The following is a 21,698-nucleotide window of genomic DNA, read 5'->3' on the forward strand; positions in this document are numbered from 1 at the left end:
CTGAACACTCAATTTGTTAAATGAATTTCCAATGAGCACAGGAAATAATAGGCCATAGACTGCAAATGAGAATGATCAGAGCAGTCATTTCAGAGGGTTGAACCAAGCAAATTGAGATCTTCCCTGAGAAACAGCTACATTTTAGTTATACCACACTGATGGAACCATCAATTCACTAGACACGTGCTTTAAGACATGAACAGTGGTTTTAATCTACTTACAACAGAGCCAGTCTGTTCCGCATTGAACTCTCGATGAACTGAACGACTGGCTCTGAGCATTGGTATTTATACAGCAGTCCAGGAGGAGGCGTCGTGGGCGGAGCCAAGGGTAGAGCCCTGTACAAACTCCTATGCATTCCCAGCGCTACTCCCCCTAGAGGTCGGGCAATGCAACTGCGCTTACAAATGCATGGTCTCATGTATATACAATACAGTGTGAATTACGGAGTTACATTAACCACACACACAAAGAGACAGGAAGGAGGGGAGCTGTGCTTTAACAACTGTTAAAGGTTAGCAATTTGATTCAGAGAAATATGTTTGGGCCAGTTTTGGAACCCAGACTTAGTTGGCTGAGCTGACTGCTGCCTGAGCAACTCATCCTAAAATGTTACCAGCAGTCAAAGTGGGCATGGAGATGTAAGACTATAACAAAGACCCACTGATTCACAAATATTCTTTAGGGAAAGGGTACCCTGCCACCTTTACCTAGTCTGGCCTACATGTGACTCCAGTCTCTACACTTAACCCCACTGTAAAGTAGCTTTGTAATATATTCAGTCAGGAAAATTGGTTGATGAGTAAGGAGTGATGGTCTAGTCAACAACTGCCTCATCTTGAGAATGAATAAAAACACAAACATGGAATATAAAGTTCAGAAACTAATAAGTTTGAAATTATTTACTCAGGGTCGTCAGACTTTCCAACGCTTTGATAAATTCAATGCCAAGTACAATCCAGTGGGTGCCAGTGAACTCCGTGACCTTTATCTGAAGACAGAGAATGCCATAGATGGAGAATACTTTGCCCATATCATCAAGGTAATGTGATATCTTTACTCAATAGATTTGTTTCCACAGAAATTTCTGAATCCTATCTCACACTAAGTCCCATTTATTTCCTGGCTGCTCGGCATGGGTTTCCTGCTTCTCAAAGTATCAAATTTAAATCCCTTACCTTCAAAAGCCCCCGAGGCCTCACTAACTGACCCCGCCACACTTCCCCCATCCTTTTCTTTTTTTTGCAGCAAACAGGCTTTTTAATTACAACGGTTTGCTATATTTACCAATTAACAGGCGATGCACCTTTCATTGAAAAGTATTAAAAATACAAATAACACTAGTTTTACTTGACAAACAGGTTCAGATAAATTCATTAGCAAATCAATATTTGCTATTTTAAAAAAAGCAAGTTATTGATTCCATAGTCACGATGAACGACAACAATGTGAAATAAAAACTTCCGGTCTGCAGACAAGCACTTAAATAATGAAAGTCGTGTTTTCTACAAAATAGTGACAGTAAGGAGAAACTTCTACTTTCCTCAATGAACGATTCAGTCATGCTCTGGAGCCTTCACGTAGCCCAGCTTATATCCACTCCTTTTCACAGAATTTTTTGCAACACATTAATTAGTTACACTGATAAATACAATTATAAAGAAAACTTGAATTCTTGTAGTGCCTTATTACATTTTCTTGAATGACTCAAAGCACTTCACACTTTCAATTATTTCAAAATGCAGTGACTGGTGGTGTAGGCAAACAAAAGCAGCCATTTTGGACAAACAAGATCCAAAAGTTAAGATGATTAGTCAGTTAAACAGTTTCTGGTTGATGGAAGAACGTTGGCCAAGGCAGCACGGAATTTCTCCGCTGTCCCACGGGTTTCTGACACCACCTGCCTCAACATGTAAATAGTACCTCCATAATGCAGTGGAGGGTTAGACTAAACGACAAGCTCAAAGTCTTGAAGTGGATGTGACCTTCCGACTCAGATGAGAGTTAGCAAAGGAGCCGAGCTGATACAATTATTCCTTTTCTTTTAAAACAAAACTTTTCTTCAATGATGATTCTGAAAGATATACGCTCAGAATTAAACAACTATTTGGAATTCTAGTACCCTGCCAACATGGCATTAGATAGGAGGAGCTGTACTAAGGACCAGTCAAGTTGGCCGAATCCGATTTACAATCATCACGAGAAACCATTTGAAAATATATCCAACCCCAAAACTACCCCACTGGCTAATCACTGGTGCAGGTGACAGAGAGCTTTCATAATAGATGTGTTTATTGCTTACACGGTGCTGACGTCCCCCATCCCTTTCGGTGCAACTTCCCGTACTTATCATTCTCTGAACTATGACCCCTTGTCCATTCTCCCTCCCTCCCCCCCACCCCAACACTTGTGACAGACTCTTCAACACCATCACTCGTGAATTAATCAACTCCATGGCCTGACAATTCATCAACTCCATGCACTGTGAATTCACCAACTCCATGCACTATGAATTCATCAACTCCATGCTGTGTCAATTCATCAACTCCATGGCCTGAGAATTTATCAACTCCATCACCCGTGAATTCATCAACTCCATCACCCATGAATTCATCAACTCCATCACCCATGAATTTGTCAACTCCATCACCTGTGAATTCATCAACTCCATGGCCTGAGAATTCATCAACTCCATCACCCGTGAATTCATCAACTCCATCACCCATGAATTCATCAACTCCATCACCCATGAATTCATCAACTCCATCACCTGTGAATTCATCAACTCCATGGCCTGAGAATTCATCAACTCCATCACCCATGAATTCATCAACTCCATCACCTGTGAATTCATCAACTCCATGGGCTGAGAATTCATCAACTCCATCACCTGTGAATTCATCAACTCCATGGCCTGAGAATTCATCAACTCCATGGCCTGAGAATTTATCAACTCCATGCTGTGTGAATTCATCAACTCCATGCTGTGTCAATTCATCAACTCCATGGCCTGAGAATTCATCAACTCCATCACCCATGAATTCATCAACTCCATCACCCATGAATTCATCAACTCCATCACCCATGAATTCGTCAACTCCATCACCTGTGAATTCATCAACTCCATGGCCTGAGAATTCATCAACTCCATCACCCGTGAATTCATCAACTCCATCACCCATGAATTCATCAACTCCATCACCCATGAATTCATCAACTCCATCACCTGTGAATTCATCAACTCCATGGCCTGAGAATTCATCAACTCCATCACCCATGAATTCATCAACTCCATCACCTGTGAATTCATCAACTCCATGGCCTGAGAATTCATCAACTCCATCACCTATGAATTCATCAACTCCATGGCCTGAGAATTCATCAACTCCATGGCCTGAGAATTTATCAACTCCATGCTGTGTGAATTCATCAAATCCATGCTCTGTGAATTCATCAACTCCATGTTCTGTGAATTCATCAACTCCATCACCAATGAAGTAAGCAACTCCATGTTCTGTGAATTCATCAACTCCATCACCTATGAATTAATCAACTCCATGGCCTGAGAATTCATCAATTTATCACCCGTGAATTCATCAACTCCATCACCAAGAATTCATCAACTCCATGGCCTGAGAATTCGTCAACTCCATGGCCTGACAACTCATCAACTCCATCCTCTGTGAATTCATCAGCTCCATGCCCTGAGAGTTCATCGACTCCATGGCCTGAGAATTCGTCAACTCCATGCCCTGAGAATTCATCAACTCCATGGCCTGGCAACTCATCAACTCCATCCTCTGTGAATTCATCAGCTCCATGCCCTGAGACTTCATCGACTCCATGGCCTGAGAATTCATAAACTCCATGCTGTGTGAATTCATCAACTCCATGCTCTGTGAATTCATCAACTCCAGCACCCGTGAATTCATCAAGTCCATCACCCATGAATTCATCAACTCCATCACTCATGAATTCATCAACTCCATCACCTGTGAATTCACCAACTCCATGTCCTGTGAATTCATCAACTCCATGGCCTGAGAATTCATCAACTCCATCACCTGTGAATTCATCAACTCCATGCTGTGTGAATTCATCAACTCCATGCTCTGTGAATTCATAAACTCCATGTTCTGTGAATTCATCAACTCCATCACCTATGAAGTAATCAACTCCATGGCCTGAGAATTCATCAACTCCATCACCTATGAATTAATCAACTCCATGGCCTGAGAATTCATCAACTCCATCACCCGTGAATTCATCAACTCCATCACCAAGAATTCATCAACTCCATGGCCTGAGAATTCATCAACTCCATCTCCTGTGAATTCATCAACTCCATGGCCTGAGAATTCATCAACTCCATGCCCTGAGAATTCATCAATTCCATGGCCTGACAACTCATCAACTCCATCCTCTGTGAATTCATCAGCTCCATGCCCTGAGAGTTCATCGACTCCATGGCCTGAGAATTCATCAACTCCATGCTGTGTGAATTCATCAACTCCATGCTCCGTGAATTCATCAACTCCATGTTCTGTGAATTCATCAACTCCATCACCTATGAAGTAATCAACTCCATGGCCTGAGAATTCATCAACTCCATCACCCGTGAATTCATCAACTCCATCACCAAGAATTCATCAACTCCATGGCCTGACAACCCATCAACTCCATCCTCTGTGAATTCATCAGCTCCATGCCCTGAGAGTTCATCGACTCCATGGCTTGTGAATTCATCAGCTCCATGCCCTGAGAATTCATCAGCTCCATGCCCTGTGAATTCATCAGCTCCAAGCCCTGTGAATTCATCAGCTCCAAGCCCTGTGAATTCATCAGCTCCATGCCCTGTGAATTCATCAGCTCCATGCCCTGTGAGTTCATCAGCTCCATGGCCTGTGAATTCATCAACTCCATACCCTGAGAATTCATCAGCTCCACGCCCTGAGAATTCACTAACTCCATGCCCTGAGAATTCATCAGCTCCATGGCCTTGGGCCTGTGAATTCATCAACTCCATGGTCTGTGAATTCATCAACTCCATGGCCTGTGAATTCATCAACTCCATGGCCTGTGAATTCATCAACTCCATGCCCTGAGAATTCATCAACTCCATGGTCTGTGAATTCACCAACTCCATGCCCTGAGAATTCATCAACTTCATGGCCTATGAATTCATCAGCTCCATGCCCTGAGAATCCATCAGCTCCATGGCCTGTGAATTCACTAACTCTATGGCCTGTGAATTCATCAACTCCATGGCCTGTGAATTCATCAACTCCATGCCCTGAGAATCCATCAGCTCCATGCCCTGAGAATTCATCAACTCCATGCCCTGAGAATTCATCAACTCCATGGCCTGTGAATTCATCAACTCCATGGTCTGTGAATTCATCAGCTCCATGCCCTGTGAATTCATCAGCTCCATGCCCTGTGAGTTCATCAGCTCCATGGCCTGTGAATTCATCAACTCCATACCCTGAGAATTCATCAGCTCCACGCCCTGAGAATTCACTAACTCCATGCCCTGAGAATTCATCAGCTCCATGGCCTTGGGCCTGTGAATTCATCAACTCCATGGTCTGTGAATTCATCAACTCCATGGTCTGTGAATTCATCAACTCCATGGCCTGTGAATTCATCAACTCCATGGCCTGTGAATTCATCAACTCCATGCCCTGAGAATTCATCAACTCCATGGTCTGTGAATTCACCAACTCCATGCCCTGAGAATTCATCAACTTCATGGCCTATGAATTCATCAGCTCCATGCCCTGAGAATCCATCAGCTCCATGGCCTGTGAATTCACTAACTCTATGGCCTGTGAATTCATCAACTCCATGGCCTGTGAATTCATCAACTCCATGCCCTGAGAATCCATCAGCTCCATGCCCTGAGAATTCATCAACTCCACGCCCTGAGAATTCATCAACTCCATGGCCTGTGAATTCATCAACTCCATGGTCTGTGAATTCATCAACTCCATGCCCTGAGAATTAATCAGCTCCATGCCCTGAGAATTCATCAGCTACATGCCCTGAGAATTCATCAACTCCGTGCCCTGAGAATTCATCAACTCCATGCCCTGAGAATTCATCAACTCCATGCCCTGTGAATTCATCAACTCCATGCCCTGAGAATTCATCAACTCCATGGCCTGTGAATTCATCAACTCCATGCCCTGTGAATTCATCAACTCCATGCCCTGAGAATTCATCAACTCCATCCTCTGTGAGTTGATCAACTCCATCCTCTGTGAATTCGTCAACTCCATTCCCTATGAATTCATCAACTCCATGGCCTATGAATTCATTAACTCCATGTCCTGAGAATTCATCAACTCCATAACCTGTGAATTCATCAACTCCATGACCTGTGAATTCATCAACTTCATGGCCTGACAATTCATCAACTTCACGCGCAGTGAATTCATCAACCCCATGCTCTGTGATTTCGTCCCTAAACATGTTTTTGCTCATCTTTCTTGAAACTCACCCTTTTGACCAGTCATCACTCCTGATACCCCATAAGCCGTTGATTCTAGCTGTATGTCAGTGTTTTAAAGATAGGGGATGGGATTCTCTGATCCTGATGCTGTCGTAAATGCCGTCGCGTTTTACGACGGCGTCAACAGGCCCCCAGGATCAGCAATCCTGCGCCCTACAGGGGGCCAGCAGGGCACTGGAGTGACTCACGCAGCTCAAGCTGCTGATTCCGGCGTCAAACGGGTGCTGCGGATCTGTGCATGCGCGCTGCGACCGCTGTGAATTTGCGCATTCACGCCATTTTCCTTCTCCCCACCCGCCCCGACGCAACATGGCGAAGAGCTACAGGGGCCGGCGCGGAGTAAAAGAGGCCCCCACCAGGAGAAGCCGGCCTGCCGATCGGTAGGCCCCAATTGTGGGCCAGGTCAGAGCACCCCCTCCCCCCCCCCCCCCACCAGGCCGCCCCACACAGGATGGACGCCAAGGTCACGCCGGGTAGGACCACATGTGAACGGCGCAGGCAGGACTCGGCCTAACTCGGCGGACACTCGGACCATCCTGCGCGGAAAAGCGCCGGGGAGGCTGCATAGAGTGGCCCTCGACCGCCGCCGCTCCAACCGCTTACCGGAGAATCGCCAGACCGGCGTCGGGGCGGCGTCACATGAATCGCGCCCCACTCCGGCGATTCTCCGACCCAGCCCGAGTTCAGAGAATCCCACCCACTGCTGTTCAAACACATTGAAAGGTTCAAAGATACCCTGATCTCTATCTGTTTTCAGAAAGAATTCGCCCCCGTCTTAAATGGTTTGGCATCCAGTAACTTGCCATATCCATTTGTGAAGATTGTGTTTTATACGAAAGGCAACATAACCAGTTAAGTTATTTTCAAAGAAGTACATTGTTAAACATTGCTTTATTAGAAAATAGGAAAAGGAATAGATTATTCAGTCCTTTGAACCTGTTCCACCATTCAATTAGATCATAAATGACCCTTGTGACCTAACACCTTTGCCCCCAATGCTTTAATATTTTTGGCTACAAATATCTTAAATGTGTGAAATTAACAATTGATCAAGCATCAATTTCAGAAGAGAGTTCCAAACTTCTTCCTTTATTCCTTCATGTGATATGGACATCTAACCGGACTACACAGGGTAGATCAGGCATTGTCAAACTCAGGGACGCAACCCGCGGGTGGGTCGTGGGCATGTGTCAGGAGCCATCCGTCACAGCGCTCCCGATCGCGCAAATTTGGCCGCACTGAGCATGCGTGCCTGACCATCGGTGCGCATGCGCAAAACTATGCATATGTGCACTGATGATCGGGCATGCGTGCGCAGTGCGGCTGCATTTAAAAAATATGATCACAGCCTTTTTTTTTTACACGTTCGGGGGCCAAAGGGACCAAAGGGACCATTGGGGCCAAACATTGGGGCCAAAAGGACCCAAAAACATTCCCTCCATTTCTGTCAGCAACAAACAAGGTAAGAGATAATGTTGGGTCGCGCAGGTCGGCCGGCATGGGCCACAAAGGTCAGCCGCCGTGGGTCGCGAAGGTTGGCTGGTTGGTAAAAATGGATCCCCGGAAAAAAAGTTTGAAAAACACTGGGGTAGATGCAGGAAGAATGTTCCCGATGGTGGGGAAGACCAGATCCAGCTGTCACAGTCTGCGGATATGGGGTAGACCATTTAGAACTGAGATGAGGAGAAATCTCTTCACCCAGAGAGTTGTGAGCCTATGAAATTCACCACCACAGAAAGTAGTTGAAGCCAAAACATTGTGGACGCGATTCTCCGCTCCCCACGCCGGGTGGGAGAATCACGGGAGGGCCCCCCGACTAATTTCACAACCCCCTGGCGCCCCCTGCGATTCTCCCAGCCCCCGCTTGGAAGAATCGGCGCTCGCCATTTTTCACGGCGACCGGCGATTCTCCGACCCGGATGGGCTGAGCGGCCTGCCGTTCGCGAACGTTTCACGACGGCGGCAACCACACCTGGTCGCTGCCGTCGTGAAATCGCCGTGAGATGCCCGTTTTGGGGCTTGTAGGAGGCCTGGTGGGGAATGCGCACCACGACTGCTCGGGAGGGGACAGGCCCGTGATCGGTGCCCACCGATCATCGGGCCGGCGTCTCAATTGGACGCACTATTTCCCCTCCGCCGGCCAGCAAGATCAAGCCGCCACGTCTTGCGGGGAGGCTGAGGGGAAAGACGGCCACCGTGCATGCGCGGGTTCGAGCTGTCAGCCGTCGTGACGTCAGCTGCGCATGCGCGGGTTGGAGCCGGCCAACCTGCACATGCGCGGCTGACGTCACATAGGAGCCGCCGTTGAGTCATTCTTGGCGCTCCGCTTTAACGCAAGCGTCAAGGCCCGGCAGCTGAGAATAACGGAGCGCCGCTCCTAGCCCCAGGGTGGGGGTGAATTCGGTGAGAGGAGCGGGCTCCGAGGCCTTCGTGAACTCGGTCGAGTTCACGACGGCCTCACGATTGTTCCTGGGAGTGGAGAATCGCGCCCTGTAGGTTTTGAAGAAGCAGTTAGCGATAGCACTTGGGTCGAAGAGGATCCAAGAATATTGGGGGAAGACGGGAACAGGCTTTTGAGTTGGATGGTCAGCCATGATCACAATGAATGGCAGAACGTGCTCAAAGGGCCGAATGACCTTCTCCTGCTCCTATTCTGTATTAATCTATAAGTCCTGTAGAACTCTCTACTTTTCCAATGAACAGTTTGTGATTAGGCAATGGCTGTCAGTGATACTAATGTTATCTCTGTATTGTGGCAGGAAGTGGCGTCAGATTTGGAAGATGCAAAGTACCAACATGCGGAGCCTCGTTTGTCTATTTACGGTCGATCACCAGACGAGTGGACTAAGCTGGCATCTTGGTTCATCATGCACAGGGTCTACTCTCCCAAAATGAAATGGATGATTCAGATCCCCCGAATCTAGTAAGTCGGAAACTGCTGGAGGAATGAGGATAAAAGCAAAATACACAGATCCTGGAAATCTGAAATAAACACTGCATAAACTCAGCAGGTCTGGCAGCACCTGTGGAGAGCGAAACAGAGGTAACATTTCGAGTTTGTATCGGACTGCAAACGTTAACTCCGTTACTCTCTCTCTCCACAGATGCGGTAAGACCCGTTGAGTTTTTGCAGCATTTTATGTTTTAAACTCAGAGTTACATGGGTCTGGCTGGACCCTGTTACAGAGAGGCTACTGATATATGATTTGAAAGATGGTGGGCAAGGATTGGTCACAAGGCACCCCAAAGGGTGAAAAAGTGAGAGAGACAAAGTAAATTAAAAACTTGTGTTTAGAGAGTTATGTGCTTAGTCAGTCCCGAAGGGCGGAATGTTCCAGTCCCAACAGCAGTGGGAATCTTGGCGGACAGGGATACTTAATTTGGCGTGAGTTGAAAAATCAATTTCCCAATGGCGGGATGAACTTTAGGAATTAAATTCCAGGGACTTTAAAGACAGGTTAAAAGGTGCGTTAAAGGTGGGTTGAGCTTTCCAAACTGCGAGGTCGGGAATCCCTTTTGCCTGCATCAGCAAGTCATGCATGTTCATTAAAATGCCACCTCACTGGGACTAAGCTTCCCCCTCCAGATTAATTTTCCTGCCATTGAGAAATTAGGTTAACTTTTACAATTGTACATTCGTGGCATTTGTAATGTTCTTTACTTGGGCTGATGTTGAATCTTGATATTGTAGTGTGAACAAAGAAGATTAACACTAAATTAACAAATTACTCAAATGTCTAAGATTAATACAGTTGGAAATAATGGTCTAACACTAACTTACACTAAGATACGGCAGAGCTGCTCTAATATGCGACTGCTATCAACTCCTTACTGACACATTTCTCCTGGAACACATGGGGCTGGATTCTCCGCTCCTGCGGCTATGTCCGCAGGCTCTGACTGGTCCTACGACCAGAAAGTCGGCGCCGCCACCGCACCAATCCTCCGACTGGTTGGGGGGGGGGGGGGGGGGGGGGGGCAGCAGCCGTGCAGCGCTTGGGGCTAGTTTAGCACACTGGGCTAAATCGCTGGGTTTTAAAGCAGACCAAGGCAGGCCAGCAGCGCGGGTTCAATTCCCATACCAGCCTCCCCGAACAGGCGCTGGAATGTGGCGACTAGGGGCTTTTTCACAGTAATTTCATTTGAAGCCTACTTGTGACAATAAGCGATTTTCATTTCATAAAGCCCCCGGTTTTATCTGCGGATACAGCTGGAGAATGGCTGGGTCCCTGGCCGTGGATGCGCACGTTGGAGGCCGCGGTATGCAACATGGCGGCGGTCGCGCACGGACCTGGCCTGCCAAAAACTGACCCCCCCCTATAACCAGCCTCACCACCCCAGGACCACCCCCCACCAATCCCCCCAGTCCCCGCCGAAGACCCCGCTGCCAGCGGAACGGCTCTCCCCGACTGTGGCGGCGCTGCACTTTGTCCGCAGCCACCGTGCGAGGTCCACGAATAGTGTGAACTCAGCCCATCAGGGGCGGAGCATTGGTGGAGAGCATCAGATGAGGTCCTGAGGCCATCCATACAGCGTGCGTCGTACTCCCCAAGTATGCCGTTTTTGAGGGAGCGGAGCATCACAAAACGTCGCCGCCCCCGATTCCAGCGTAAACAGGGATTCTCCGGCCGATTGCCGAACGCAATCAGAGAATCCAGCCCACGGTTTGTCCGGGTTACGTGCCTGCATACTCGCACCACCTGCTGGTTGGATGATGGAACTACAACAGTTATTCATATGTTATTATTTACATACAGATGATAATACAGATGACAATCTACTTATCATCACCGCATTCACTTGGTAAGGTAAACATCTTCCATTACTAATGGTGTGTTGTTGACTATCCTCTTTGGGGAGCGTCTGTAAATGCCAGCCTGTGCTTCAGACCGGGCAAGGACGGTGTCTGGATCTGAGCTGTGCCTGCTGATCCCACTTTAGACCTAGTGGCTGTAATGCCCTATGCTTTGTTAACCTCCCCTTCAGCAACATCTGAGTCATCGCCACCAACTCCAGTTCAACTATGTTGCAAGACAGAATCAGGTTGCAAACGAGGAGCATACCAAAAGAGGTGCTGATTTTCTGTAACACTTCTTAAAAGCTGAAGTTTCTTCTTATTTATGTGTATTTTGATTTCATAGAATTTACAGCGCAGGAGGCCATTCAGCCCATCGGGTCTGCACCGGCCCTTGGAAAGAGCACCCTACATAAGCCCCACGCATCCATCTTATTCCCTTTATCCCCGTAACACAGCCTAACATTTTTGAACACTAAGGGCAATTTAGATTGGCCAATCCACCTGATCTGCACATCTTTGGACTGTGGGAAGAAACTGGAGCGCCCAGAGGAAACTCACGCAAACACTGGGAGAATGTGCAGACTCCACACAAACAGTGACCCAAGGCGACAATCGATCCTGGGACCCTGGAGCTGTGAAGCAACAGTGCTAACCACCGTGCTACTGTGCTGCCCGATTTCTGGTGTCTTTCTTTGTATCTGATTGTTTCTGTTTAAATCTTGTTTTTCAGTGATATTTTCAGAGCCAAAAACTTCGTCCCACACTTTGGAAAGATGCTGGAAAACATTTTCATGCCAATCTTTGAAGCGACTGTGAACCCTCAGGATAATGTCAAGCTCAGCATTTTCCTCAAACACGTGAGTTGGGAGCTTTGACAGCTGAGACTATGTAGCATATCCTGACTTGTGTTCTCAATTCTGAAACCTGCTCTGCATGACATGTCATGGGCTGTTGGTCCAGTCCATGAGTAAGGGGGCGCTGTGCTGTGACATGGCTGCTTTTCCTTCAGCTGGTGTGAAAGCTCCCACATCACCACTAGAACATACCCTGACCAATATTCATCCCCCCCAAATATCCATCTCTCCGTTCAAAATTGAGTGCATTTTAACAGGTCATTCAACTCATTGCTGGTTAAGGGATTTAGCATTTAATAGCACCACTTACTGAGTAAACAGCCGGCTTATTGGATAGCACATCATTTCTGAGTGAGAAGATCGGGGCGGGATTCTCCGGTCGCCAACGGCGATACCGCGTTCGCCGATCGACCGGAGAATCCCCGTTTCCGCCGAAATCAGGAGCGGCTCCGCTTTTGTGATGCTCCACCCACTCGAAACCCAGCGTGAAACACTTATCTTTTTTTTTATCGTGAACCAGGCGTGGCAGCTGCTGACTTGAGTCAAGCTCTGCCACAGTCGTGGGGGGGGTGGAGGGGAGCCGTTCTGCTGGCAGGGGTGCCTTCGTCAGGGGCTGGGGGGACTGGTGGGACAGGGTTGGCAGGCCGAGTCTGCGCACGGCTGGCGCCATGTTGCACACTGCGGATGCTGCAGGCCGCCGCCTGGACTTCTCCGGCCGTATCCGAAGTTAAAGCCAGGGCTTTACGCTGCACGGCTGCTAGCCCCCCCCCCCCCCACCAGACGGAGGATCGGTGCAGCTTTTGCGCCGTTTATTCTGAGGTAAAACATCACTGTTCCCATGCCGGCGTCAGCACCTAGTCTTCAAATCGGAGAATCCAGCCCCAAGAGTTTAAATCCAATCCAGAATCTTGACCACAAACCCGATGCTGACACTCAAGGTGAGATTGGGGTGGGGTGGGAGGGGGTTGCCAACTGTGAGTAAGCGTGCTGCTGGAAGTTCCATCACTTTCCCCCATGCTGCAGCCTTCAGTCGGCCAACACGTCCTTGTGACACCACAGCTTCCTACACCAATTGGAAAGCAAAAAGAATCATTACCCAATTGGATGATGCTTGATTGTCACCGTGCAGAAGGCCTATAGTGTGTTAGCGTTTATTAACAGGGGGCTTGAGTTTAAGAGCCGTGGGGTTATGCTGCAACTGTACATGACCCTGGTGAGACCATATTTGGAATATTGTGTGCAGTTCTGGTCACCTCATTATAGGAAGAAGGTGGAAGCATTGGAAAGGGTACAAAGGAGATTTACCAGGATGCTGCCTGGTTTGCAGGATAGGTCTTATGAAGAAAGGCTGAGGGAACTAGGGCTTTTCTCTTTGGAGCGGAGGACGATGAGAGGCGACTTAATAGAGGTTTATAAGATGATGAGGGGGATAAGAGTGGACGTTCAGTGATGTTTTCCTCGGGTGGATGTAGCTGTTACAAGGGGGCATAAATATAAGGTTCGGGGTGGGAGATATAGGAGGGATGTCTGAGATAGGTTCTTTACTCAGAGAGTGGTTAGGTTGTGGAATGGACTGCCTGCTGTGATTGTGGAGTCGGACACTTTAGGAACTTTCAAGCGGTTATTGGATAGGCACATGGAGCACACCAGAATGACAGGGAGTGGGATAGCTTGATCTTGGTTTCGGACAATGCTCGGCACAACATCGAGGGCCGAAGGGCCTGTTCTGTGCTGTACTGTTCTATGTTCTATGTTCAAACAGCCTTTTAACCCCATTTTCAATATTTTTTATGGGTTAAAGAGAAATGTTCAAAGAAAATGGCAGCAAAAAAAACAATGGGCTGGATTCTCCCTCAGTGGGATCCTCCGCTTCGCCCGCAGAGCACCGACGCTGGAAACTCCATTGGCTGGCTGCTGGGGCGGAGGATCCCGCTGACAGCAGAGCTGTGCCACGGGACGGAGAAGCCCTTCCAACATTTTGTAATGTCCCAATGCTTTTTCTCCAGGGTTGCACACAGCAGTGTCCTGGGGATTGATCTTCAATTCCTGAAGAGTCCAGGCCAAACATGGAGGGTTGGTAACCCGAGGTGGGAGGAGTGGGACGGGGGTAATCAGCTGTGCAGAAGGCCAAGGTCAGCCTTCCCACGCAGGGGTCCATTGAGGCCCTGAAGTAACTAATTGACTAATTAATATATTAATAACTTTTTCTGCCAGCAGGGGAGTGGAGGGGTGGGCAAGGGGACCTGCACTAGATGAGGAGACCTCCCAGCCAAATCGTGATGCTTCTTTAGGGGCTAATAGAGAGTGGGGGGAGTGGGCTAACTGGGCACCCTGTGGCGCCCACCTATACTGGGTCCTCCCTGGCTGGCCCTGATGAGCACCACACACTCTGCTCCAGGGCCTCCTCCAATGGTGTTCGTTTCAGCAGTCACAATGCTGCCCACTGCCCCTGGTAGGAGTACTGGGATGGAAGAGCTGCTGGAAATCTGATTTTTGCTCTTGGAGGTAGGATCTTCAACCCTAAAGGGACAGAAGTCCCAACTCCAGGCAGTTAACAGCCTGATGGACGTGTAACTGTGTTGGGGCTTCTAGCAATGGCCACGGCAGGTTGTCCTGTTTTCTAACCACCACCACAGTCACCAAATTCAGTGTCAAAGTTCAGTATTGAGGGAGCGCTGTTAGAGTTACTGAGTTTGGATGAGACATTCAACCAAGGCCTCCATCTGTCCTCTGAGGTGGACCAGGAAGATCCGATGTTGCCATTCTGAAGACGTGTGGGGTATGCTCCCCATGCTGTGGCCAGTCAACATCACTAAATTTGATGATCGGGTTGTTATCACTTTGCTGTTTCTGGGAGCTTGTTGTGCAAGCTCCTACAATATGTGTATTTCCTACAATACGACAATAACCACACTTCACAAAGTTTTTGATTGGTTATAAAGTGCTGAACCTGTGTCAGGTGCTATATAAATGAAAGTTTTGCTTTCTTTACTTTACATTAATGAAATGTACATAAGTGGTTAGGAAGGATGGTGATATATTGGGGCAGATCTCGCCAGGAGATGGCCCGAATTCAACAGAGCGAAAGCAGCCCTTCACAGGAACAATGTGCGCTTTTTAGGCTGTACCCAGCAAAACCCTGGGTCACATACCAAGAAAGAGGGTATTTCTTTACAGCCCCCGCCGACGCAAACAAATTTATCAAAGAACACTGGCTGGAAAACCAAGACCGAGGGTAGAAACACGGGGCCATGGGGCCCCTGGCAAGGGGCAACAACATGCCGACGGGGGGGGGGGGGGGGGGGGGGGGGGGGGGGGAAGGGGGGGAGAGGGGTGAGGCAATGCCAGGCCACCCCGTCCCCACCCCCAACATGGCGAGCGCACCCTGAACAAAAAGCAAACCGCTACCCAACGAACCGCCATCGGTAGGAAACCAGGCCCCAGCACAAGGGCACGAGAGCAGCGGAGAAGGGTGAACAAACAGAGGGAGCCATGATGTGGAGATGCCGGGCATCGTGCGACTATCAACAGGCAGGACTGTTCCCTTCCAGTTGGGGAACACTTCAGCAGTCAAGGACATTCAGCCTCTGATCTCCGGGTCAGCATTCTACAAGGGGGCCTTCAGGAGACGCGACAACGCAAAATTGCTGAGCAAAAACTTATAGCTAAGTTCCGCACGCATGAATGCGGACTCAACCGGGATCTGGGATTCATGTCGCATTACATTCGGCCCCCACTAACAAGCCTGGACTTGCAGAGGCCTACCGACTGAACTGGCTTGGGACAATTCACACCTCTTTAACCTGGAGTTACCTCTCTCTCTGCATCTTTGATGATTTGATTGCCTGCAGGTGCTCGCATTCCGGGGCATCTCTGACTGTGTCTATATAAACATTTCTGGAACAAGCCTTTCCATTCACCTGAAGAAGGAGCCGTGCTCCGAAAGCTCGTGTTTGAAACAAACCTGTTGGACTTTAACCTGGTGTTGTAAGACTTCTTACTGAACAGAGGGAGCGCAGGGTAGGGGGGAGAAGAGCGGGCATAAAAACGCAGAGGCTGGGCAGAAGCGAGACAGTAACTCCCTAGAGGGGGGGGGGTCGCCGCACTAGCAAGAAAGCTAGCACCGGGGGCATGCAAAAAAGCAGGGCCGCAGCGCGCCACCAACAGGGTCAGCGCAGGCAGAGGAGGGGGGAACCACTCAACAGAGGCAGGAAAGCAAACGGGGATAGGAGGAGGGGAAAGAGGGGCAAAGGAGGGATATAAGGGAGAGGGAGAGAAAGGGGGAGGAAAGGGAGAGACGGGGGGGCAGCACAGGGGGGGGTGGTGGAGCACAGGGACAGAGGGACAAACAAGGCTAGAAAAGGAACAGCAGTAGGGTTACAGAGTGCTGAAACCAAGGGCTCAGAACAAGGAATCGCTGCAACATCCACCCAGTATGGCCTCTGGGCGAAGGGAGACTCCAGAGTGAAGGGGGCTACCCACGTGGCGGCCGCACAGCGGGCGACCATGGCGGGCGTCCCCTGGACATAGGGAGACCCCGGAGCGCAAGGGCCCGACTGCATGGAGAGACCAGTGACAGTGGCCATCTTGGACGGCCCCCTGACAAGGGGGAACCCCGGAGGGCAGGGACGCGTCCACCAGGCGAATATGGTTAATCCCACAGGAGCGAGGGGACAGAAGCCCCCCACCAGGATAGTCACCTGGAACGTAAAGGGACTCAACGGCCCAATGAAAAGACCCAGAGTCCTCAACCACATAAGAAACATGAAGGCAGACATAATCTTCCTTCAAAAGACACACCTGAGAGAGCAGGACCGACTGCGGGTAAGAAAGGGCTGGGTGGGACAGACCTATCATTCCTGCTACGGGACGAGGGCCAGTGGGGTGGCGATAATGATCAGCAAATGGACGATGTTTAAGGCGACAAAGAAGGTTGCGGACTCAGAGGGACGGCACATCATGGTCAGCGGGGCCCTGGATGGGGCACCGGTAGTACTAGTTAACGTGTACGCGCCCAACTGGGACGACACAAGCTTCATCAAGAAGACCATGGCAGAAATCCCTGACATAGCGACGCATCGACTAATCATGGGGTGGGGGGGGGACTTCAACTGTGTACAGGACCCAACGACTGACAGATCAAACCCCAAGACGGGGAAAACCTCAAAAATGGCAAGGGAGCACGGTCACTTTATGGAACAGGTGGGAGCGGTGGACCGCTAGAAGTTCACCCACCCAGTACACAACGTATACACCAGAACTGAATTCTTTGTGGTGGGGAAAACGGTGCTTCCGGGGATAGACAAAGTGGAATACTCTGCAATTGTGATATCAGACCACACTCCACATTACATGGACATGAGGCTGGAAACGGGCAGGGCCCAACGCCCCATATGGAAATTGGATGTTGCCCTACTAGCTGACAAGGCCTTCAACAAAAAATATATCGCGGGCCATAGCAGAATACACGGAGAACAATCAGAAAGGGGAAGTCTCACCCTCCACGTTCTGGAAAGCGCTAAAGGCCATAGTACGAGGAGAAATCATCGCTTTCAAAGCACGAAGAGATAGGGCAGAAAAAGCGGCTAGACAGCAGCTGGTCGACTCCGTACTGGAGGTAGACCGTAAATACTTCAAGTCCCTGACCGTAGAGCTCCTGGCGGAGAGGAAAGAGTTACAAAGGAACTTTGATCTGCTCTCCACCAGGAAAGCAGTGCTTCAACTCCGCCAAAGACGTGGGACCCTATATGAACACGGAAACAAAGCCAGCCACCTGCTGGCACACCAGCTGAGAAAGCAGGCAGCCACCAGAGAAATTGCACAGATCAGGGATACTAGAGGCGCATTACAAACAGATCCATAAAAGATCAACAAAGCATTCAGGGCCTTTTACCTCAGAGCCCCCAATAGGGGAGTCCGGGATGAAACGGTTCCTTGATGGACTGGACGTATCAGTTGTGGGGGAGGGCAGAAACCGGGGCCTGGAAGCACCACTAGCACTGGGAGAGATCATGGACAGCATATGCTCCATGTAGGCGGGGAAGGTGCCAGGACCAGACGAGTTCCCAGCGGACTTCAACAAAAAATTTGTGACACTACTGGCCCCGCACCTGCGGGAGATGTTCACAGACTCGCTAGCTAGGGGCACACTGCCACCCACGCTAGCACAGGCGTCAATCTCGCTGATACCTAAGAAAGATAAAGACCCAACGGAATGTGGGTCATACAGACTCATCTCACTGCTGAATGCAGATGCCAAAATACTGGCCAGGATTCTAGCCAAAAGGCTAGAAGACTGCGTGCCAGAGGTGGTTGCAGAAGACCAGACAGGCTTTGTCAAAGGTAGACAGCTTACCTCCAACATCAGGCACCTGCTGAACATGATAATGACCCCCTCCGGGGAGAAAACACCAGAGGTAATCGTCTTCCTAGACGCAGAAAAGGCCTTCGACAGAGTTGACTGGAAATACTTCACAGAGGTACTGGAGCAGTTTGGGCTTGGAACAGGGTTCACCTCCTGGGTAAAACTCCTATACAACGCTCCCATGGCAAGCATACGGACAAACAACACTAACTCCCGATACTTCCAGCTGCACAGGGGCACCAGACAAGGATGCCCACTGTCCCTGCTGCTGTTTGCTCTAGCGATTGAGCCATTAGCAATTGCACTCAAAGCGGCAGAAAGCTGGAGGGGGATCCGAAGGGGCGGCAGAGAGCACAGAGTCTCACTCTTTGCAGATGACCTGCTCCTCTACATCTCGGACCCACAAAGCAGCATGGACGGAATCATTGCAAAAGCGAGATCTTCCCGGTACACCCACAAGGAGCACTAACGGGACAGCCGTTTAAACAAGCCCGACACAAATTCCGCTACCTGGGGATCCAAATAGCCCATGACTGGAAAGGAATCCACAAATGGAACCTCACCAGTCTGACGGAGGAAGTTAAAAAGGACCTGCAAAGATGGAGCACACTCCCACTGTCCCTCATGGGGAGAGTCCAGACGATCAAAATGAACGTACTGCCCAGGTACCTCTTCCTATTCATATCCATCCCGATCTACATCCCCAAGGCCTTTTTCAAAGCACTAGACAAACTAATCATGGCGTTTGTATGGGGAGGGGTGGGGGAAGAATGCTAGGATCCCAAAGAAAGTATCACAAAAAACAAAATCCGGGGGGGGGGGGGGGGGGGGCTAGCCCTCCCAAACCTACAATTCTACAACTGGGCAGCGACGGCCGCGCGAATAAGGGGATGAATCAAGGAGCCAGAAGCCGAGTGGGTGCGCGCGAAAGAGGCCTCCTGTAAGAGGACCTCCCTCCGGGCCTTCGCCACAGCAGCACTCCCATCCCCACCCAAAAAACACTCCAGCAGCCCAGTGGTGGTAGCCACCCTCCAGTCCTGGAACCAACTGCGGCAGCAATTTGGCCTGACCAAAATGTCAGACAAAGCTCCCATCTGCAACAACCATAGGTTCACACCAGCACTGACTGATGCCACCTTCAAAAGGTGGAGACAGGACAAGGGGACACTGACAGTCAGGGACCCAGACACTGAAGGCAGAGTCGCGACACTGGATGAACTAACGGAGAAATTTCAGCTGGCCAGGGGGAACGAGCTAAGGTACCTGCAGCTCAGAAACTGCCTATGAAAGGAGACAAAGACTTACCCATTACTGGAAGAGTTACTGGACGCAAACATATTAGAGAGAGGAAACTGTAGCGACATGTACGACCGACTGGTAGAGGGGGTCGAGACCGTACTGGACACAACAAGAATGAAATTGGAGGAGGACCTGGGGATTGAGATAGGGTGGGGACTCTGGCGCAAAGCACTGCATAGGGTCAACTCCACCTCCACCTGCGCAAGGCTCAGCCTGACACAACTAAAAGTGGTACATAGAGCCCACTTAACAAGAACTCGTATGAGTAGGTTCTTCCCGGAGGTGGAGGATAGATGTGAACGGTGCCAAGGAGACCCGGCCAACCACGCTCACATGTTCTGGTCATGCCCCAGACTTGTGGAGTACTGGACAGCCTTCTTCGAGGTTATGTCCAAAGTGGTGGGAGTGAGGGTGGAGCCATGCCCGATAGTGGCGGTCTTCGGGGTTTCAGACCAACCAGATCTATTCCTGGGGAGGAGGGCGGACGCCCTTGCCTTTGCCTCCCTGATTGCCCGCCGTAGAATCCTGTTCGGCTGGCGGTCAGCAGCACCACCCAAAGCTGCAGACTGGCTGTCCAACCTCTCGAAATCTGTCCAAATGGAGAAAATTAAATTCACCATCCGAGGGTCGGACGACGGCTTCAACAGAACTTGGGAGCCATTCACTTGATTTGTTCCGAGACTCCAGCCAACAAACAAGCAGAAGAATAGCCAGGAACCAGGGGGTAGCAGCCAAAGCATGAGAGGGTGGGATAGACTGGGAGGCGGGTGAGGGGGGACAATTCAACCTAAGAGGAAGGAAAGGCAAACCACCGGGGGGGGGGGGGGGGGGGGAAGACAGGGAACAGTCGAGGAGAGCCAGGGAGGTGGGGGGGCGGCAGTGTGCACGAGAAACGGTGCCGAAATCCGTCCAGGAGAAGCTAGGGGCAATACAGGCACCAGACCCATTCGAGGACTGCCCTCCGGAAGTGCTTCACCGGCACAAACTGATGCCTACATATACATATCATATCCTGTGTACATAACGTCAAAATATACTCTGTTCAAAAATCCAATAAAAAACATTTATAAAAATAAGGAAGGATGGTGAGGGGCGCTATAGAAATGTGGGGCTGGATTTTCCATCCCGCCGTGCCAGATTTCTGGTTCAGCATGCCGGCGGGCCGCTCCGTTTCGCCAGCTGGTCAATGGGGTTTCCCATTGTGGTGCAGCCCCACGCTGTAGGGAAACCCCTGGGCTGCCGACAAAACAGAGCATCCTGATGGCGGAGAATCCAGCCCGTGGGTCTTTATTGTAACAGTCGATGATTCAACATGATTAATTACTACTTTACTTTGGCTAATGAGTTTCATCTTCCCATGACCCAGATCACCGGTTTTGATAGCGTGGATGATGAGTCCAAGCACAGTGGCCACATGTTCTGCACAAAGAGCCCAACACCTGAAGAATGGAACATGCCAAAGAACCCTTCATACTCCTACTACCTCTGTTATATGTATGCTAACATCATGGTCCTCAACAACCTCCGAATGTAAGCCTATTCATCAACCAAGGCAGCACTAAGAAGTTGTGAAACTTGCTACTGCATTTGTTGACCCATTCACATGCACAGGAAGCATTGATAAATTGCTCATATCAATGCAAGATCATTGCATTGCTACCCATTTCCAGCTCTGTAGCATTGCCCATCTCCACCCCTGCCGTTGATATACCCGTCCATTTGTTACCTTCAGACTTGACTATCCGGCGCATTCACGGTAGGGGGGTTCTCATCCGCCTCCACCATGGTGGAGCCCGTGGCGGCGGCGGAAGAAAAAGAGTGCCCCCACGGCACTGGCCCGCCCGTCGATTGGTGGGCCCTGATCGCAGG

The 21,698-nt window shown here is 49.7% G+C and overlaps 1 protein-coding gene across 1 annotated transcript in view; it reads left to right on the forward strand.

Moving 5' to 3' along the window:
* Positions 1 to 21,698, forward strand: part of ampd1 — a 76,222-nt gene that overhangs the window by 38,749 nt on the left and 15,775 nt on the right. The window contains 4 exon segments of the mRNA XM_038820794.1: positions 911 to 1,042; positions 9,274 to 9,437; positions 12,043 to 12,169; positions 21,196 to 21,359. Of these exon segments, the coding sequence (XP_038676722.1) occupies positions 911 to 1,042; positions 9,274 to 9,437; positions 12,043 to 12,169; positions 21,196 to 21,359 (587 nt within the window).

This window comes from Scyliorhinus canicula, chromosome 15, assembly GCF_902713615.1.
Source record: "Scyliorhinus canicula chromosome 15, sScyCan1.1, whole genome shotgun sequence".
Classification (NCBI taxonomy): Eukaryota; Metazoa; Chordata; class Chondrichthyes; order Carcharhiniformes; family Scyliorhinidae; genus Scyliorhinus; species Scyliorhinus canicula.